The 14,633-nt window shown below is 38.8% G+C and overlaps 1 protein-coding gene across 3 annotated transcripts in view; it reads left to right on the top strand.

Annotated features, from left to right (window-relative positions):
• The window catches only part of LOC131327179 (protein ZINC INDUCED FACILITATOR-LIKE 1-like), an 87,918-nt gene that overhangs the window by 61,206 nt on the left and 12,079 nt on the right, over positions 1-14,633 (top strand). The window contains exon 17 of one of the 3 annotated variants that reach the window (XM_058360213.1): positions 6,902-7,012. The exons of the other annotated variants lie outside the window; for them this stretch is intronic. Coding sequence (XP_058216196.1) covers positions 6,902-6,996 — 95 coding nt within the window. The 3' untranslated portion in view covers positions 6,997-7,012. Of the gene's footprint in view, positions 1-6,901; positions 7,013-14,633 lie in introns of those variants that run through there. 3 annotated transcript variants of the gene reach the window in all.

Below are 14,633 nucleotides of genomic sequence, written 5' to 3'. Positions count from 1 at the left end.
AATATGCTTATCATGGAAAGCTTTTGTCCTAGCCTTATAAATCTTAGAACTCTCATAGGCATCATTGCGAATCTCATCTAACTCATTAAGTTGGAGCTTTCGAGTAGAACCAGCGGCATCCATATCGAAGTTCAATCTCTTTATGGCCCAAAACGCGCGATGTTCCAACTCAATCGGTAAGTGGCACGCCTTACCAAAAACCATCCGATAAGGAGACATGCCAATGGGAGTCTTGTAGGCTGTTCGATAGGCCCACAATGCATCATCTACACGGAGAGACCAATCCTTACGGTCGGGTCTCACCGTTTTTTCAAGAATACTCTTAACCTCCCTATTGGACACTTCGACTTGACCACTTGTTTGAGGATGATAAGGAGCGGTTACCTTATGAGTGATCGAGTATTTCTGCACTAAAGCCGCGAAGTGTCGATTGATAAAATGGGTACCCTCATCACTTATGATTGCCCGTGGAAAGCCAAATCGACTAAAGATATTACTTTGTAAGAACTCGACCAGCACCTTGTGGTCATTAGTCCTAGTAGCTACCGCTTCCACCCACTTCGAGACATAATCCACTGCCACAAGAATATATTCAAAATCAAATGAGGACGGAAAAGGACCCATAAAGTCAATTCCCCACACATCAAAGATTTCCACAATAAGAACAGAGGTAAGTGGCATCATGTCTTGATGCGACATGTTCCCGGTTTGCTGACACCTTAAGCAATTTTGGCAGAACTCATGTGCATCTTTAAATAGAGTTGGCCAATAAAAGCCACTTTGCAAGACCTTAGCGGCAGTCCGCTTTCCACTAAAGTGGCCACCACACTCAAGAGTATGACAAAAGTCAAGAATACTATGGAATTCACTCTCAAGGATGCATCTACGAATAATTTGGTCTGGGCAATACTTAAACAATTCTGGATCCTCCCAGAAATAGAACCTAACTTGCGTAAAGAATTGGTCCTTGTCTTGCTTGGACCAATGCGAAGGGATTTTGCCTATAGCAAGATAGTTCACTATGTCAGCATACCATGGGGGATTGACCTGTGACACTGCAAAAAGTTGCTCATCCGGAAATGAGTCCTTGAAGGGAAGAGGGTCACTCAAGGTTTCTACCAGAATCCTAGACAAATGATCCACTACTGAATTTTCGGAACCTTTCTTGTCCCGAATCTCATAATCAAACTCTTGTAGCAAAAGGATCCATCGAATTAGCCGAGGCTTAGTGTCTTTCTTTGAGAGCAAATACTGCAAAACGGCATGATCAGAGTACACTAATACCTTGGATCCTAAGAGATATGAACGAAACTTATCTAAAGCAAAAACTACTGCTAGCAACTCTTTTTCAGTAGTAGTGTAATTCAATTGCGCATCCGCAAGAGTCTTGCTAGCATAGTAGATGACATAAGGGACCTTGTCCACCCGTTGTCCCAATACTGCACCAACTGCATAGTCGGATGCATCGCACATAATCTCAAAGGGGAGGTTCCAATCGAGGGACTGCATAATCGGAGTGGACGACAGTAAAGCACGCAACTTCTCAAAAGCTTGCAGACATGCTTCATCAAAGACAAAAGGAGTATCTTTGGCGAGGAGTTCGCACAAAGGTCGAGAAATCTTGCTAAAGTCTTTAATGAAGCGGCGGTAAAAACCTGCATGCCCAAGGAATGATCGAATTTGCTTAACAGAAGTAGGGGGTGGAAGCCCAGAGATGAGATCGACCTTGGCCTTGTCAACTTCTATCCTCCTCTTGGAGACAATGTGACCTAACACGATACCTTTTTGAACCATAAAATGGCTCTTCTCCCAACTCAAGACTAGGTTTGTCTCCTTGCAATGTTGAAGAACTTTAGACAAGTTTTGGAGACAACACTCAAAAGAGGTCCCAAAACACAGAAAAATCATCCATAAAAACCTCAAGAAAATCTTCCACCATGTCAGAAAATATGGCCATCATGCACCTTTGAAAGGTCGCAGGTGCATTACAAAGTCCAAATGGCATCCGCCGGTAGGCAAAAGTACCAAAAGGACAAGTGAAGGTGGTCTTCTTTTGGTCTTCTGGGTAAACAAGCACTTGATTATATCTTGAATAACCGTCAAGGAAACAATAATAGCTTTTGCCTGCTAACCTCTCTAGGATTTGATCAATAAAGGGCAATGGAAAATGATCCTTCCTAGTCATGGAATTCAATTTTTGATAGTCTATGCATACGCGCCAACCAGTGGTGGTGCACATGGGAACCAACTCTCCTTTCTCATTTTCAACAACAGTTATGCCTGACTTTTTGGGCACCACTTGGGTAGGGCTCACCCACTTGCTATCGGAGATGGGGTAAATGATACCCGCATCAAGCAATTTCACAACTTCCTTCATCACAACCTCTTTCATATTCGGATTCAATCTCCGTTGCATCTCACGAGTAGGTTTCGCATGATCTTCACAATATATGCGATGCATGCAAACAGAGGGGTCAATGCCTTTCAAGTCCGCTACAGACCATCCGATGGCACCCTTGTGCTCTCCAAGCACCCTTAAAAGTTGACTTTGCTGGTCATCAGTCAAGTCAGAAGCAATGATAACAGGTAAGGCGTCCTTCGGTCTTAAGAAAACGTACTTGAGTGTAGACGGAAGTGGCTTCAACTCAAGTTTGGGTGGACACTCAATAGAGGGAAGAGCCGGTGTACTAGAAAGATGAGGCAATGGCTCAACTACGGCTTTCCAAGGGGGAAAATCCAAGAGAGGTAAAGCATCAAGTAGAGCATTTACCTCCTCAATAGACTGGTCTATATCAAATTTGTTAAAGCCAAAATGAGCCAAACATGCCTCTAATGGGTCCTCATTAAGAATATAAGGTAGTGCCTCCTCTACTAAGTTATCAATCATGTCAACTGCAAAGCAGTCTTCCTCTTGATGAGGTTGTTCGGAGGCATTGAAAACATTTAAGCGCAAGGTTTGGTTACCAAAGGAGACATCCATCGCCTCAGTCCTACAATGGATGCTAGCATTAGCTGTAGCTAAGAAGGGGCGATCGAGTATGATAGGTGTTTGCGTTCTAAGGTTATGCACCGGTTCCGTGTCAAGTACTATGAAGTCGGCAGGAAAATAAAAGTTTTCAACCTTGACAAGGACATCCTCTATAATGCCGCGTGGCACCTTAATTGACCTATCAGCTAATTGGAGGGTGACTGACGTGGGCTTCAACTCACCAAGCCCAAATTGCTCGTAAACTGAATAAGGGAGCAAATTGACACTTGCTCCTAAGTCTAAGAGTGCTCGCTCAATAGAATGATTACCAATAACACAGGAGATAACTAGAGCACCTGGGTCTTTGAGCTTAGGAGGAGTATTATGCTGGATGATAGAGCTCACTTATTCGGTGAGAAGGACCTTTTTGGACACATGAGTCCGAGTTTTGCGCTTTTGGGTGCAAAGGTCCTTGAGAAATTTCGCATACGAAGGGATTTGCTGAATGGTGGGAGATTGATTGTCACCTGCTTGAACACCTCCATCAGATTTTCTATGGTAGCACCTTTCTTACCAAGAGGAGAAAGAGAGTCAAGCCGGGTAGGGAATGGTGCTTTGGGTACATAGGATCCAGGAGTGGGGCTCGATTGAGGAGGAGAGAATGGATCCTCTCTCAACGGTGATTGGTCTATCGTAGCCTAAGAACTCTTGGAGTTAGTGACGGACTCTTCTAAAGTACCCTTGTTGCCCTCAGGTCTAGTGTCAAGTACACGCCCATTTCTTAGGGTCACTACTGCCTTGGCTTGCTCATGGTAAGGATCATTCGCTTGTGCATTCTCTATGACATACTGACCTTTAGGATTGCCTACTGGTTGACTCGGTAACCTACCCTCCTCTCGTCGACTGAGTGCATTAGTTAGTTGCCCCATTTGGGCTTCTATCTTTGAAATGGATTGTGTGTGAGAGTTGACGGTTTGTGTATTCGCTTCAATTTTACGCGAATTAGCCTCAAGCCCTTGGAGAGCTTACAGCACCATATCCTCAAAATCAGAGTTTCTTTAAGGTGGAGGAGTATTATGGTACTGATATGGCTGTAGTGACTGAGTCGGATGGTGGGCTGAAGGATTGGCAGAGTTGGTAAACATAGGCCTTTGGGGTGGAGCAAGAGAATTGCTCGGAGCTTGTTGTTTTCAAGAGAAATTTGGGTGATTTCTCCATCCCAGGTTGTATGTATTAGAATAAGGATCATTACCGGGTCTGGCAAACCCTTGAGCAGCATTAACGTGCTCTTGAACAAACTCGGGGAATTGGGAAGCCATATGGCACTCACTCACGAAGTGAGTAGGACTCGAACAAATTGCACAAGCCTCCTGAAAATATGAAGGCTGAGAAGGTCGAGAAGGAACATGACCAAGGGATAGAAGCTGGTCAAATTTTTTGTTCAAAGCGGCCACTTGGTTAGAGAAATCGTTGGAGTGCCCAACCTCATAAATCCCTCTTTGCTACTGGGAATTTGAGGCCACCATATTAACTCTTCTAGCGGCCGAGGCATGTTGTTGGGAATTATTACTCAAGTTATCAAATGACAACCATGCCTCGTCCGGGGTCTTAAGCATAAAAGTCCCACCACAAGAGGCATCAACCATTTGACGGTGCTGTTCAGACAATCCGTCATAAAAAATACGTACTAACTGCCACTTAGGAACTTCATGGTGGGGACACTTTCGAGTAAGCTGACTAAGTCTTTCCCATGTCTCATGAAATTGCTCGCCATCAACCTGAGAGAAGCTTGTGATAGCTTGCCTATACAAGATTGTCTTACCTATGAGAAAGTACTTTGTAAGGAATTCCTGCTGTAATTGGGCCCAAGTAGTGATAGACCCTGTTGCCAAGGAATTAAGCCAATCTTTGGCTCTATCCTTAAGTGAAAAGGGAAAAAGTTTTAGCTTGAGGGCATCATCAGAAAAGTTTTGAATTTTTACAGTGGAACTTTTCTCTACAAATTCATCAATATGCTTGAAAGGATCCTCATTGTCAAGCGCATGAAAGGATGGGAGCATCTGAAGAGTGTGAGACTTAATCTCATATTGAGCTGCCGTGATCGTGGGCAGCAAGATGCAAGAAGGTGATGTGTATGCAGGGGGAGCAAAGTACTCCTTCAATTGCCTATCTTGATTCTCTTGATTATTGCGTAACGCCATGATTGAAAGTGAGTTGCTAGGTCTATTGGAACGTTTAACGGCTCGAATAGTCTTAAGAGTCCTCTCTAACTCAGGGTCAATAGGGATTAAGTCTCGATGATAAGACCGACGCCCTAGCATATGAAATTAACACCACTCTATGTGTAACAAGTATCGCTGCTAGCAAACAACTAAATGAAAACTCACAGTAATTAAGAATTAGCAAGTGAAAGCAAGAATAACTCACAGTGCAGACTTCACTAATAGTATTAAATTGATAGCGCACTAACGAAGATCAGTATTAAACTAACTTATCCAGTCATGGTATTAAACTAATGTGGACTTAGTAGCTTTAATGCAGCAAACTACTAAAACAAAAAACTCATAGTGCTCTTTCTCTCGGGAGTGTCTTGAGAGGCCCAATAGCAATACTGAGCTCTTCAAGTCTTCTTGTAGCAAGCTGAAAATTCTTGACGTGACAGTAAGTAGTCCACACGAAAACAACTGAACTAAACAATTAAATGAGAGAAAAGAAAGAAAAATAATAAAATAAAATTTAAGCTAGGAATTAAATACGAACCAATCTTCAAAATAAACAACCGTGCTTTTGATTCCCGACAACAGCGCCAAAATTTGGTATGTCGTTTTCACACCAAAAATAAATAATTAAAACTGAGCGAAAACCTCAATTCAAATAGAATAGTGATTTAAGTCCAAGTATCGTACCACGAGGATCAAGAGGCTAAGTTATTTATTTCTAAAATTGATTCTTAATTCAATTCAAGAAAGAGTGATTGGAGTTTGATTAACTAAAAGTATCTAAGTAATTAAAAACAAGAGAGATGTCGAATTCAAATATGGAAAAAGGTCTTAGGGTTTTGAATCCACCCTAACTTCGTAACCAAACGATTATGTTAATTTAAGAAACCGACTACCAAAACAACATTGATTCACTAAAAGCTACAAGCCCTAGTGATATCGCCAAGAAAATTGCATGTGATTGAAAACCAGACATAATCTATTTTTGATTGGCACGAATCGTCTTCGATTTTATAACTAATTAATCTAGGCACGATTTGTCTTTCCTAGGCATAGATTATTCTAATTCTCAATTTCATGCACAAAGAATATCGGTGTATAACTATGTATTTGCAATCACAGAAAACAAATACATAATACTAGATTGGAAGAATAACGGTGAATCATAAAAACAAGTCTCAATGTTATACAAGCATCGTTTGGGCAATCGAAATCCAAAATCAACATAAAAACATAGTTACTTGGTTAGGGTTTCATCTACACCCTAAGAAAGATGATTAGTTGCCCATGGACCAGAGAGAATCAGAAGATGTTGGGTTAATCTCCATGTAGAACAGCATCTTTCGTTTCGTCGACCAAAGCCGCTCCTTTCTTTTTCGTTTTTCTTTTCCCCAGCCAGAGCTGAGTGGGGCTCATATTGTTTATATAGGGTTTGAATGCATAAATCACATGTTGATCCCTCGGATATTGTCTAATATTAAATTAGCCATCCAATTCCAAAGCACTCAACACTTTAACCCCAAAACTTCTTCTAACTTCTGTTTTTATCCAAAATCTTGGAAACCGAGCTCGAGCAACCTATAAACAGAAAAATGAACAAAATAATTATAAAGTAACAAGAATAGATGACTAATAAATGTAGTTTGGAGGGCCAAAATATGTATATTTTGGCACTTATCACGTACCAAGTACTATCTGCTTTATTTGAATGCAGGTGACCACATGATTTTCTTCATCTTAAATGTGATTGAGGCAATTGGGGTGCTCATGACATTTAAACTATTTCTAGTCGAACGACAAAATCCTTGAACAAAAGCTTATGTAGCTTAATTTAAATATTTAATAAACCTCGGAGCTAAATCTGATTCTGTGGCCTTGTATACATTGTTGAGTTCAAGTGAAAGCTTGAATCACGTGATTAGTTCAGTAATTTTTGGTGCACATATTCGTTCTTGTAAAAGAACTATTAAATCGTGTTACTCCGCACGTTTTATAGATGAGGATTCTGTTGAAGGCACCATGCCGTTAATTCATCAATGAAAAGGTGTTTAAGCATCTACTAACTTTCCGTTTGTTTCACCAAAAGTTATGTTTCGAAGAGTTTTTTTTTTTTCCGAGTACGGTGTACCGTAATCAAAAGTGGACGAAAAGTGAGGTGATTTTTTTCCAACTCGGAACTTTTTTTTGGGATCAGCACTCCTTTCACACCACCTTCACAAAACTACAACCACGACTTTGGACAATGGCTATACTACTGATTAGCTTCAGTAGTATAGCCACTGTCCGGAAGAAATCCATAAACAACCTAGTGGGGCCTGGTGACCGCATTGAGATACAAATCTGACTAACAAGTAAATTATGGAGGCTTCTAAAATCACAAATTTGACTAACAAGTAAATTATGGAGGCTTTTAGTGTAATAGGCAATGGTTGATACTCAGCCACTTTCGGGAAATCTCCTACTGTAAAAAAAGGCACTGTTGCCAAACAAAATTTATAAATACCAAAAAATTGTCCCAAAAAAATTAAGACAGATGGACTTGTCTACTTTCAATTCTCCCAAAGGATCTATTGCAATTGAATAATTTCGACTCTCCAAACAAATCAAGATCCCAAGGAATACCTAAGGATTAGGAATAGGAGTGGAAAATGGAACTTAGGGTGAACATTAGACACCGAAAAAGTGTTATGACTTTAGTGGGTCGGCCAATCTCTTAAATGGGCTGCTTCAACTCAATTTTTATAAACAAAAGTTCTTTATTCTTAAAGTTGTTTTTCCTCATCTTTTGGTACTTGGAGAACTCGTCATGACAATATAAATGGATCTTGATTTGATTTACAAAGAGATATAATCACTAAAATGACTTATTTTTCAACCTTGTGACAGTAAAATGGTCATATCTTCTTTTTTGGGTGGAAGAAAAAGGATATATATGTTTCTTGAAATGTACAGACATATCTTTAAATGTACATAACGTATTGTACCCAAACCACTTTCTATAAAAAGTAGATTTCAGTAGCTTTTCACGATTCAAATCACTCTCAAATCAACGTTTGGGTAGTTTGGACGAGCTCATGAATTTTCTCATATAAAATAAAGATACTTATTTTCATTAAAAATTTATCGGGGCGTTGTTTATTTTGCTTTGTTGAGCCATATTAACTTCTTATCACAAAATTCAAGTGTGTTTTCATTTACTTTTGACTTCGTACCAATATTCCAATGCTCTGACTTCGTACCAATATTCCAATGCAAACAATACTAAAAGATACATCAAATTGTGTAGTATAAAAAATACAAGATTTGGGAAAGGCTTTTAATATACACTTTTTATTTGGGTGTGTATAATATGCACCCCATCATTTGTCATTAGATATGCTTAAGACATAATTTAGACCCTTAGAAAAGGTACAATAGATTACAACACATTACCAGTTACCTAAACAATAGGTAACCAAAAGAATTAAAAAGAAAATAATCGCATTGTCTTTCTAATTCCCCTTGCTACCAAACCTTGCGCAACCAATATTTTCCCTTTCGACCAAACCCTAGACCCATTGTCGTCCCTCTTCCCAATTTGTCTGTTCCTGCCGCACATCCCAGTTTGTCCGTCGTCGCCTCTATCTCTTCCGTCAACGGCGGAAGTATTCACAACCAAGGGAGGGCTGTAGCCCAGGTGAATTTAAAAATATAAATTTTTTATGTGTAAAATTTTAATCAATCAATTTTAGCCCACCTCATTTTTTTGGACCTGGGGTGCTGTAGTGCACCACTTGCACTGCACGTGTAATGCGGCCGATTCGGCCGTCCATCTTGGCAATGAACGGCACGCATTTTCATCCGAACAATAGATAGCTAGGATTTGTAAGAGCTCAGATTAAATCTAAGTCGTCCGTGCCAAGATGGACGGTCGGATCGGCCGCACTGCATAGTTTCGCCGCATGTAGTGTCGCGGGTGCACTACAGCCCCTCCTATTCCCATTTTCTTGCGGATTCTATGATTATTTATATTAAAACAGAACTTGTTGAAGATATCGACTTTGTATCAATAATAAATGATTTGTACTTTCTGAAACAACGTATCATACAACTTCAGTAAGGTACAATTTTAATAATGTACATTTTTTTATACATTTTTGAACATTTATGTATTTATATACACATTTGTTAGACATTAATTATAAAACTTTTCTTGGTTCATGTATATAAATTTTGAGTTAACCCAAGAGAGATTAGATTCCTGATTTCGCTGTTGTCTTCCGTCCAATTCATTGTGTTTCCCTTCATGAAACTCTCGTCACATCCTAGCCCCTGTTCTTTTACTGTTTTCTTTTTAAGAAGAAAAATTGAAGCTAAAATTATTTTTTAAGTGAAAACAATATACTTCTTTGAAGAACAATGGTCTCGAAAATTACCAAGGCAAAAGGATATCATTGTCATAATGAAATAAAAGGTCAAGTCGAGGCATTTTTTTACAGAATTTTTAAAGTGTTTGCAAATATGTTTGGCCCAAACTTTTTTTATATAAATATTATCTTGTTTAATATTTTTCACAATACCTTTAATTGCATAGTGAACTTTCATATAATAGTCCAATTAAAAAGGATAGCGAAATTGGTCATCCGAAATAAACAAGTAGGGAACACTAACAAAGAAGTTAATGGGTAGGCAAGTGATGGTCACGAGATATGTAGAGACCCGTAAATTTCTTTATATAATTTTAAAGTTTATATAGGGATAAATGATGGTTTAATGCGGAAATTTTGGTTGGGGGTTAATGTGCAAGGATTTGGGAGATATGGGTATTAGTGTAATATGGTGTATATATATGTGTGTGGTGTGTGGCAGGGGATTTATTTTCCCTTCTCCATCTCTCGGTCTCTCACTCTCTCTCCCGGCTCTCTTCATCTCTCTCACTCTCTCCCCCAAAAACTCTCCTCCAAACTCAAAATCCACAACAATCAACCTCAACTCCATCTTCTACTTGCGTAATCGGGCTTGTATTGCGTTGGATAGAGCTCGGTTCGGTGTATTTAGCTCGATTGGGATTTCGGAAGCTAGGGCTTGCTTAATCTCTTTGGTTTCGGCTTGGATACTCGAGGTAGGGAATTCTACCTCTCTTTATATGTTATTTGAGTGTTCTTGTATCATTTTTGAGCTTGTGTTGTTAGTTATTGAGATTGGATCGAAATCTGAAAATTCTGTCAAAAATCGTCTCGAAAACACTCTCCCTACCGGTAGGAACTTCTTGCCTACCGGTAGGACAAGTAAGAACTTTTTCCCTCAACCAGCTCAAACGTACTGCAGCAGCTCAAAAGCTGCTCAACGTATCAAGTTTCTACCGGCAGGAACTTCCGGTAGGCTACTGGCAGGAACTTCCTGCCTACCGGTAGGTCAAGCTGCTCAATGTATTCATCCATCTACCGGTAGAACTTGTTTGCCTACCGGTAGGCCAAGTACAAAGTCGTTTCATTCAAAATGTTGGCTCTTCTGTTTGCAGTTTCTACTGGTAGGATTTCTTTACCTACCGGTAGGTAAAGTGCCGAATTCTTCTCTTCTACCAGTAGGATTCAATCACCTACCGGTAGGCCAAGTACAAAGTCGTTTCATTCAAAATGTTGGCTCTTCTGTTTGCAGTTTCTACCGGTAGGATTTCTTTACCTACCGGTAGGTAAAGTGCCGAATTCTTCTCTTCTACCGGTAGGATTCAATCACCTACAGGTAGGTGATTGAGCTGCTACAGTATCTTTCAGCAACTTTTCATACGTTCTTCCAAACCGTTCTTGGAGCCTTTCATCGACTCTATTGGGTTCGTTAATGCATTCTTCCTTGTATTTCGAGAACGCTGCCTATTTTATACATAAAACCTTGTCTGATGGACTTGAATGAACTTATTGAGTTAATTATCACGGAAACTATGATCAACGGATTGATGTTAATGGATTACGGATAAAATGTGATATGTTACCGCCTAAAATAAACTGAAAACCGCAGTGAGTAGTTGATGCGTGGGGTATAGGTTTAACTTGAAGTGAAAGGTTAGTAGAATGCCAAAAGGGGAATTAACGACGGTTTCAGAACAGGTGAAGGATAAGATGACGTAAAGGGTAGCTATTCAATGAAACGAGAAACATGCAATGTAAGGGCTGATTTCTGTTGAACCTGAAGTTGGGAACCAAATGTGTGATTTGGATTTACGGGGTCCCGAGCACCCAGAACATGGATCGGATATACGGGGTCTTAAGAACCCGGAATGAGAATCGGATATACGGGGTCCCTAGAACCCGGAATGAGAATTGGATGTACGGGGTCATGATCACCCGGAATGTAAATTGGGTATACGGGGTCCTAATGCCCGGAATGTTTTTTGATTGATATCGTGATGTGACGATGTGAAGGATTTCTTGTGTGCCCATCAAGGATCCATAGGGAACTTATGAGATACTAAGCGGTTGGAATGTAACCATATGAGGTGGATGTGTGAAGATCGAAAGATGAGTGAAAAGGAATTCAAAGAACAAAGATAGGTTAATTGACAAGAGTGAAGTGTTCGTTTACGTTCTGAATTTCTAATATAGTGCTTGTGTCTTATCCATGCTCCTTTGTTATCCGAAAGTCTATGTTCCATCGGCGTCTTTCATCTCATTTGCATATAGAGTTTGTGTAGACTTTTCTACTGGGCTAGTGTAGCTCAAACCTTACATCATTTTCAGGTGCTAACTTGGGACAGTAGTTTGCATGACTGGAATGCTTGGAGTGTGGACATACCCTTTTTGAAAGCTAACCAAAGGAGTTACCAATTCATCCTTGTAAATTCTTTTTTTGAAAGATGTATTTGTAACTTAAGTTGTAACTCTTTTGATTAAGGAATATTTGTAAATTCTTAATTCTTTTGACACTTGATACTTAAGTTAATTTGGGCCGTTGAGCTAATGATGTAATATTTTGGAAACTATTGGACCTTGAAATGCAATTACGGAAATGGGAATACTGGACTCTTTGGGTTATCATACGAAATAATTGTGAGGTCTTATTTATGAAAATCATCTGTAATTATCTTGAAAATCGAGGGCGTGACAAGATAAATTTACCAATGTGTTTTAGGTTATCTGTAAGAGACAATAATATTTAGGACATGCTATTAGTTTTTTGGTCAGCGGACGTACTATTTTTTTTTGCCAATCGGTAGGAGAGATCATTATATCGTGTATGAAGTACAAAGTATAAATCACAGGACACTACATCCATTGTGTGTGAGTCCATGAGCGGCGGATGTACTATTAGTGCCTTGTAAATTGGTGCTCGTAACCCAATTACAAATAACTAATACTCTAATTCGATAAGATAATCGATTACAAGTGTTATTGAAACTCTTCAATTGATTCTAGGACTTGCCAAGACTCATCGATTACAAAACCAATTGAGTGATCGATTTCACATTGTTTTCCAATCGTACTCAATGGCAAAATTAATAATATTGTCTAATTGGGTACGGAATTGAATATTAACATAATAGATTACATATTTGATTACCTGATTGATTGTTCTTGATCATGACCGATTGCATAATTGATTATATATTACTATTAAAAAGTTATGAGTTTTTAGTTAAAAAATTATGAAATGCACCAAAATATTATGATTTGTAATGAAAATGTTAATAACCTTATTGTCAAAAAAGTCACGAGATTTTTTTTTAAAAAGTTATGAAACGCACCAAAATATTTCTATTCGTAATGAAAATGTTACGAACTGCATTACTGAAAAGGTTACGGGGTTTTTTTTAAGTAATAAAACGCACCAAAATGTTATGATTTCCCATGAAAAATGTTATCCTTTTTCTTTGATTCGTAAAGTATCTGCCGAGTCCATCGGATGAGATTGGGGCAAGTCGGCTCTATTTCACTTTTTATTTTTGGATGGTTGAAATTTTATGAACATGAGAATATGATGGCATGTATTCTCATGTTATCTCCTTCCCCCGTTGTGATGCCTTGTGCTTAGAATTCTTTCAATTTTTGTAATTTGTTTTAAAAAATTAATAGAATCTTTTCTGTCCTTCAAAAAAACAAAACAGAGAAAATGACATTTTCGAACTCCTTTAGTCTATAGGGATTTTTTTTTCTTCCTTTTATTCTTTTTCAGATTCCTTTTGGCAAGAAAAGTGACTATTCTAGGAAATGTTGTTGCAAGTTTATAGAAATTCAGCAAAAATAATTAAAAAAAAAAAAAAACACTTCGCATAATTCTAGCCAAACACACCTTTAATCAAAGTCATATCTAACCAGGGGCCACGTTTTTGGAAAAGTTTGCACTACACCATATGTTGGGTTTAGTTGTCGGGGATTCGAGATGACCAAATTCATCGATAGTGATATTTAGGCAGGGGCCATGTAGCTTTAATATATTATTTTTTTTGTTAAGTAAATTCATTTATACCAAACACGCGGAGAATAGGTTTCCTTTCTTTGTTGTTCTGATATCCTTGCAGTATGCCCCTGTGATTTGTAGCTTCTATGCGTGTTTGGTATAAATAAATTTACTTACCAAAAAAAGAAGAAGTCTGGTCTGATAAATTAACAAGTGTTTAGTTGTTTACGTATGATTTGCTTATTAGGCAAGCTAATTTCAAACAACTTTCGCACGAATTTTTCTATCAAGTTTACAAGAAAGGAGCCTGAGGTCAGGTGTTCCTCTAAGGAGCTTTTTGGGCTTTCTGGCTTTTTCTGTTTTGTCCTTACTAAATTTTTTTTCGCGTTTGTCCATTTTGCATTAAATTATCGTTTTTTGGGGTATAAGTAAAAAAAAAAATTATTTTCTGATTCTTCTCGTCGAGACGAATCGATAATTCATAAAAATTTGACACAAAATAAATAGAAACGAAAAAAATTGAATAAAGACAACAAAAAAGCTATAAAGCCCGAAAAAGCTCCGAGGAACAACACCGGAGAAAAAGGGATTGGAAGATGTTGCCAAGCACGTGGTGCTTGGCAGCGGTATCGGACGGCCGTTCATCTCGACTATTGACTGCTCGGATTTTGACCAAGTAATAGACGATTCAGATCTGTATGCGTTCAGATTCAATCCGAGCCGTCCGTATCGAAATGAACAGTTGGATGCCGCTCGGCACCCGCTTGGCACCGGGGTGCTTGGTAGCATAAAAGATCTTTAGACAAAGTTACCTTTGGGTGAACAAATTGTATATGATTGATATGAATGGGACCATAGATGCGCACTCCCAGGGTGGACCTGCATCCGTTGTCGTCCTTTGTGGACCAGTTTTGTAGTTTTGTGAATGAATGGGACTTAACTCCGCGTGAATCAATCGCAAATTATTACACTCTTTAGCAAGTCAATTGTCTCACGGCTTTTTATTTTCTTCTATAAAGTTGAACAAATAAATCTTAAAATAAGGGAATGGTTTTTATCAACAGGCAATTCATTTC

This window comes from Rhododendron vialii, chromosome 5a (genome assembly GCF_030253575.1).
Source record: "Rhododendron vialii isolate Sample 1 chromosome 5a, ASM3025357v1".
NCBI lineage: Eukaryota > Viridiplantae > Streptophyta > Magnoliopsida > Ericales > Ericaceae > Rhododendron > Rhododendron vialii.
This window is presented reverse-complemented; position numbering and strand designations above follow the sequence as displayed.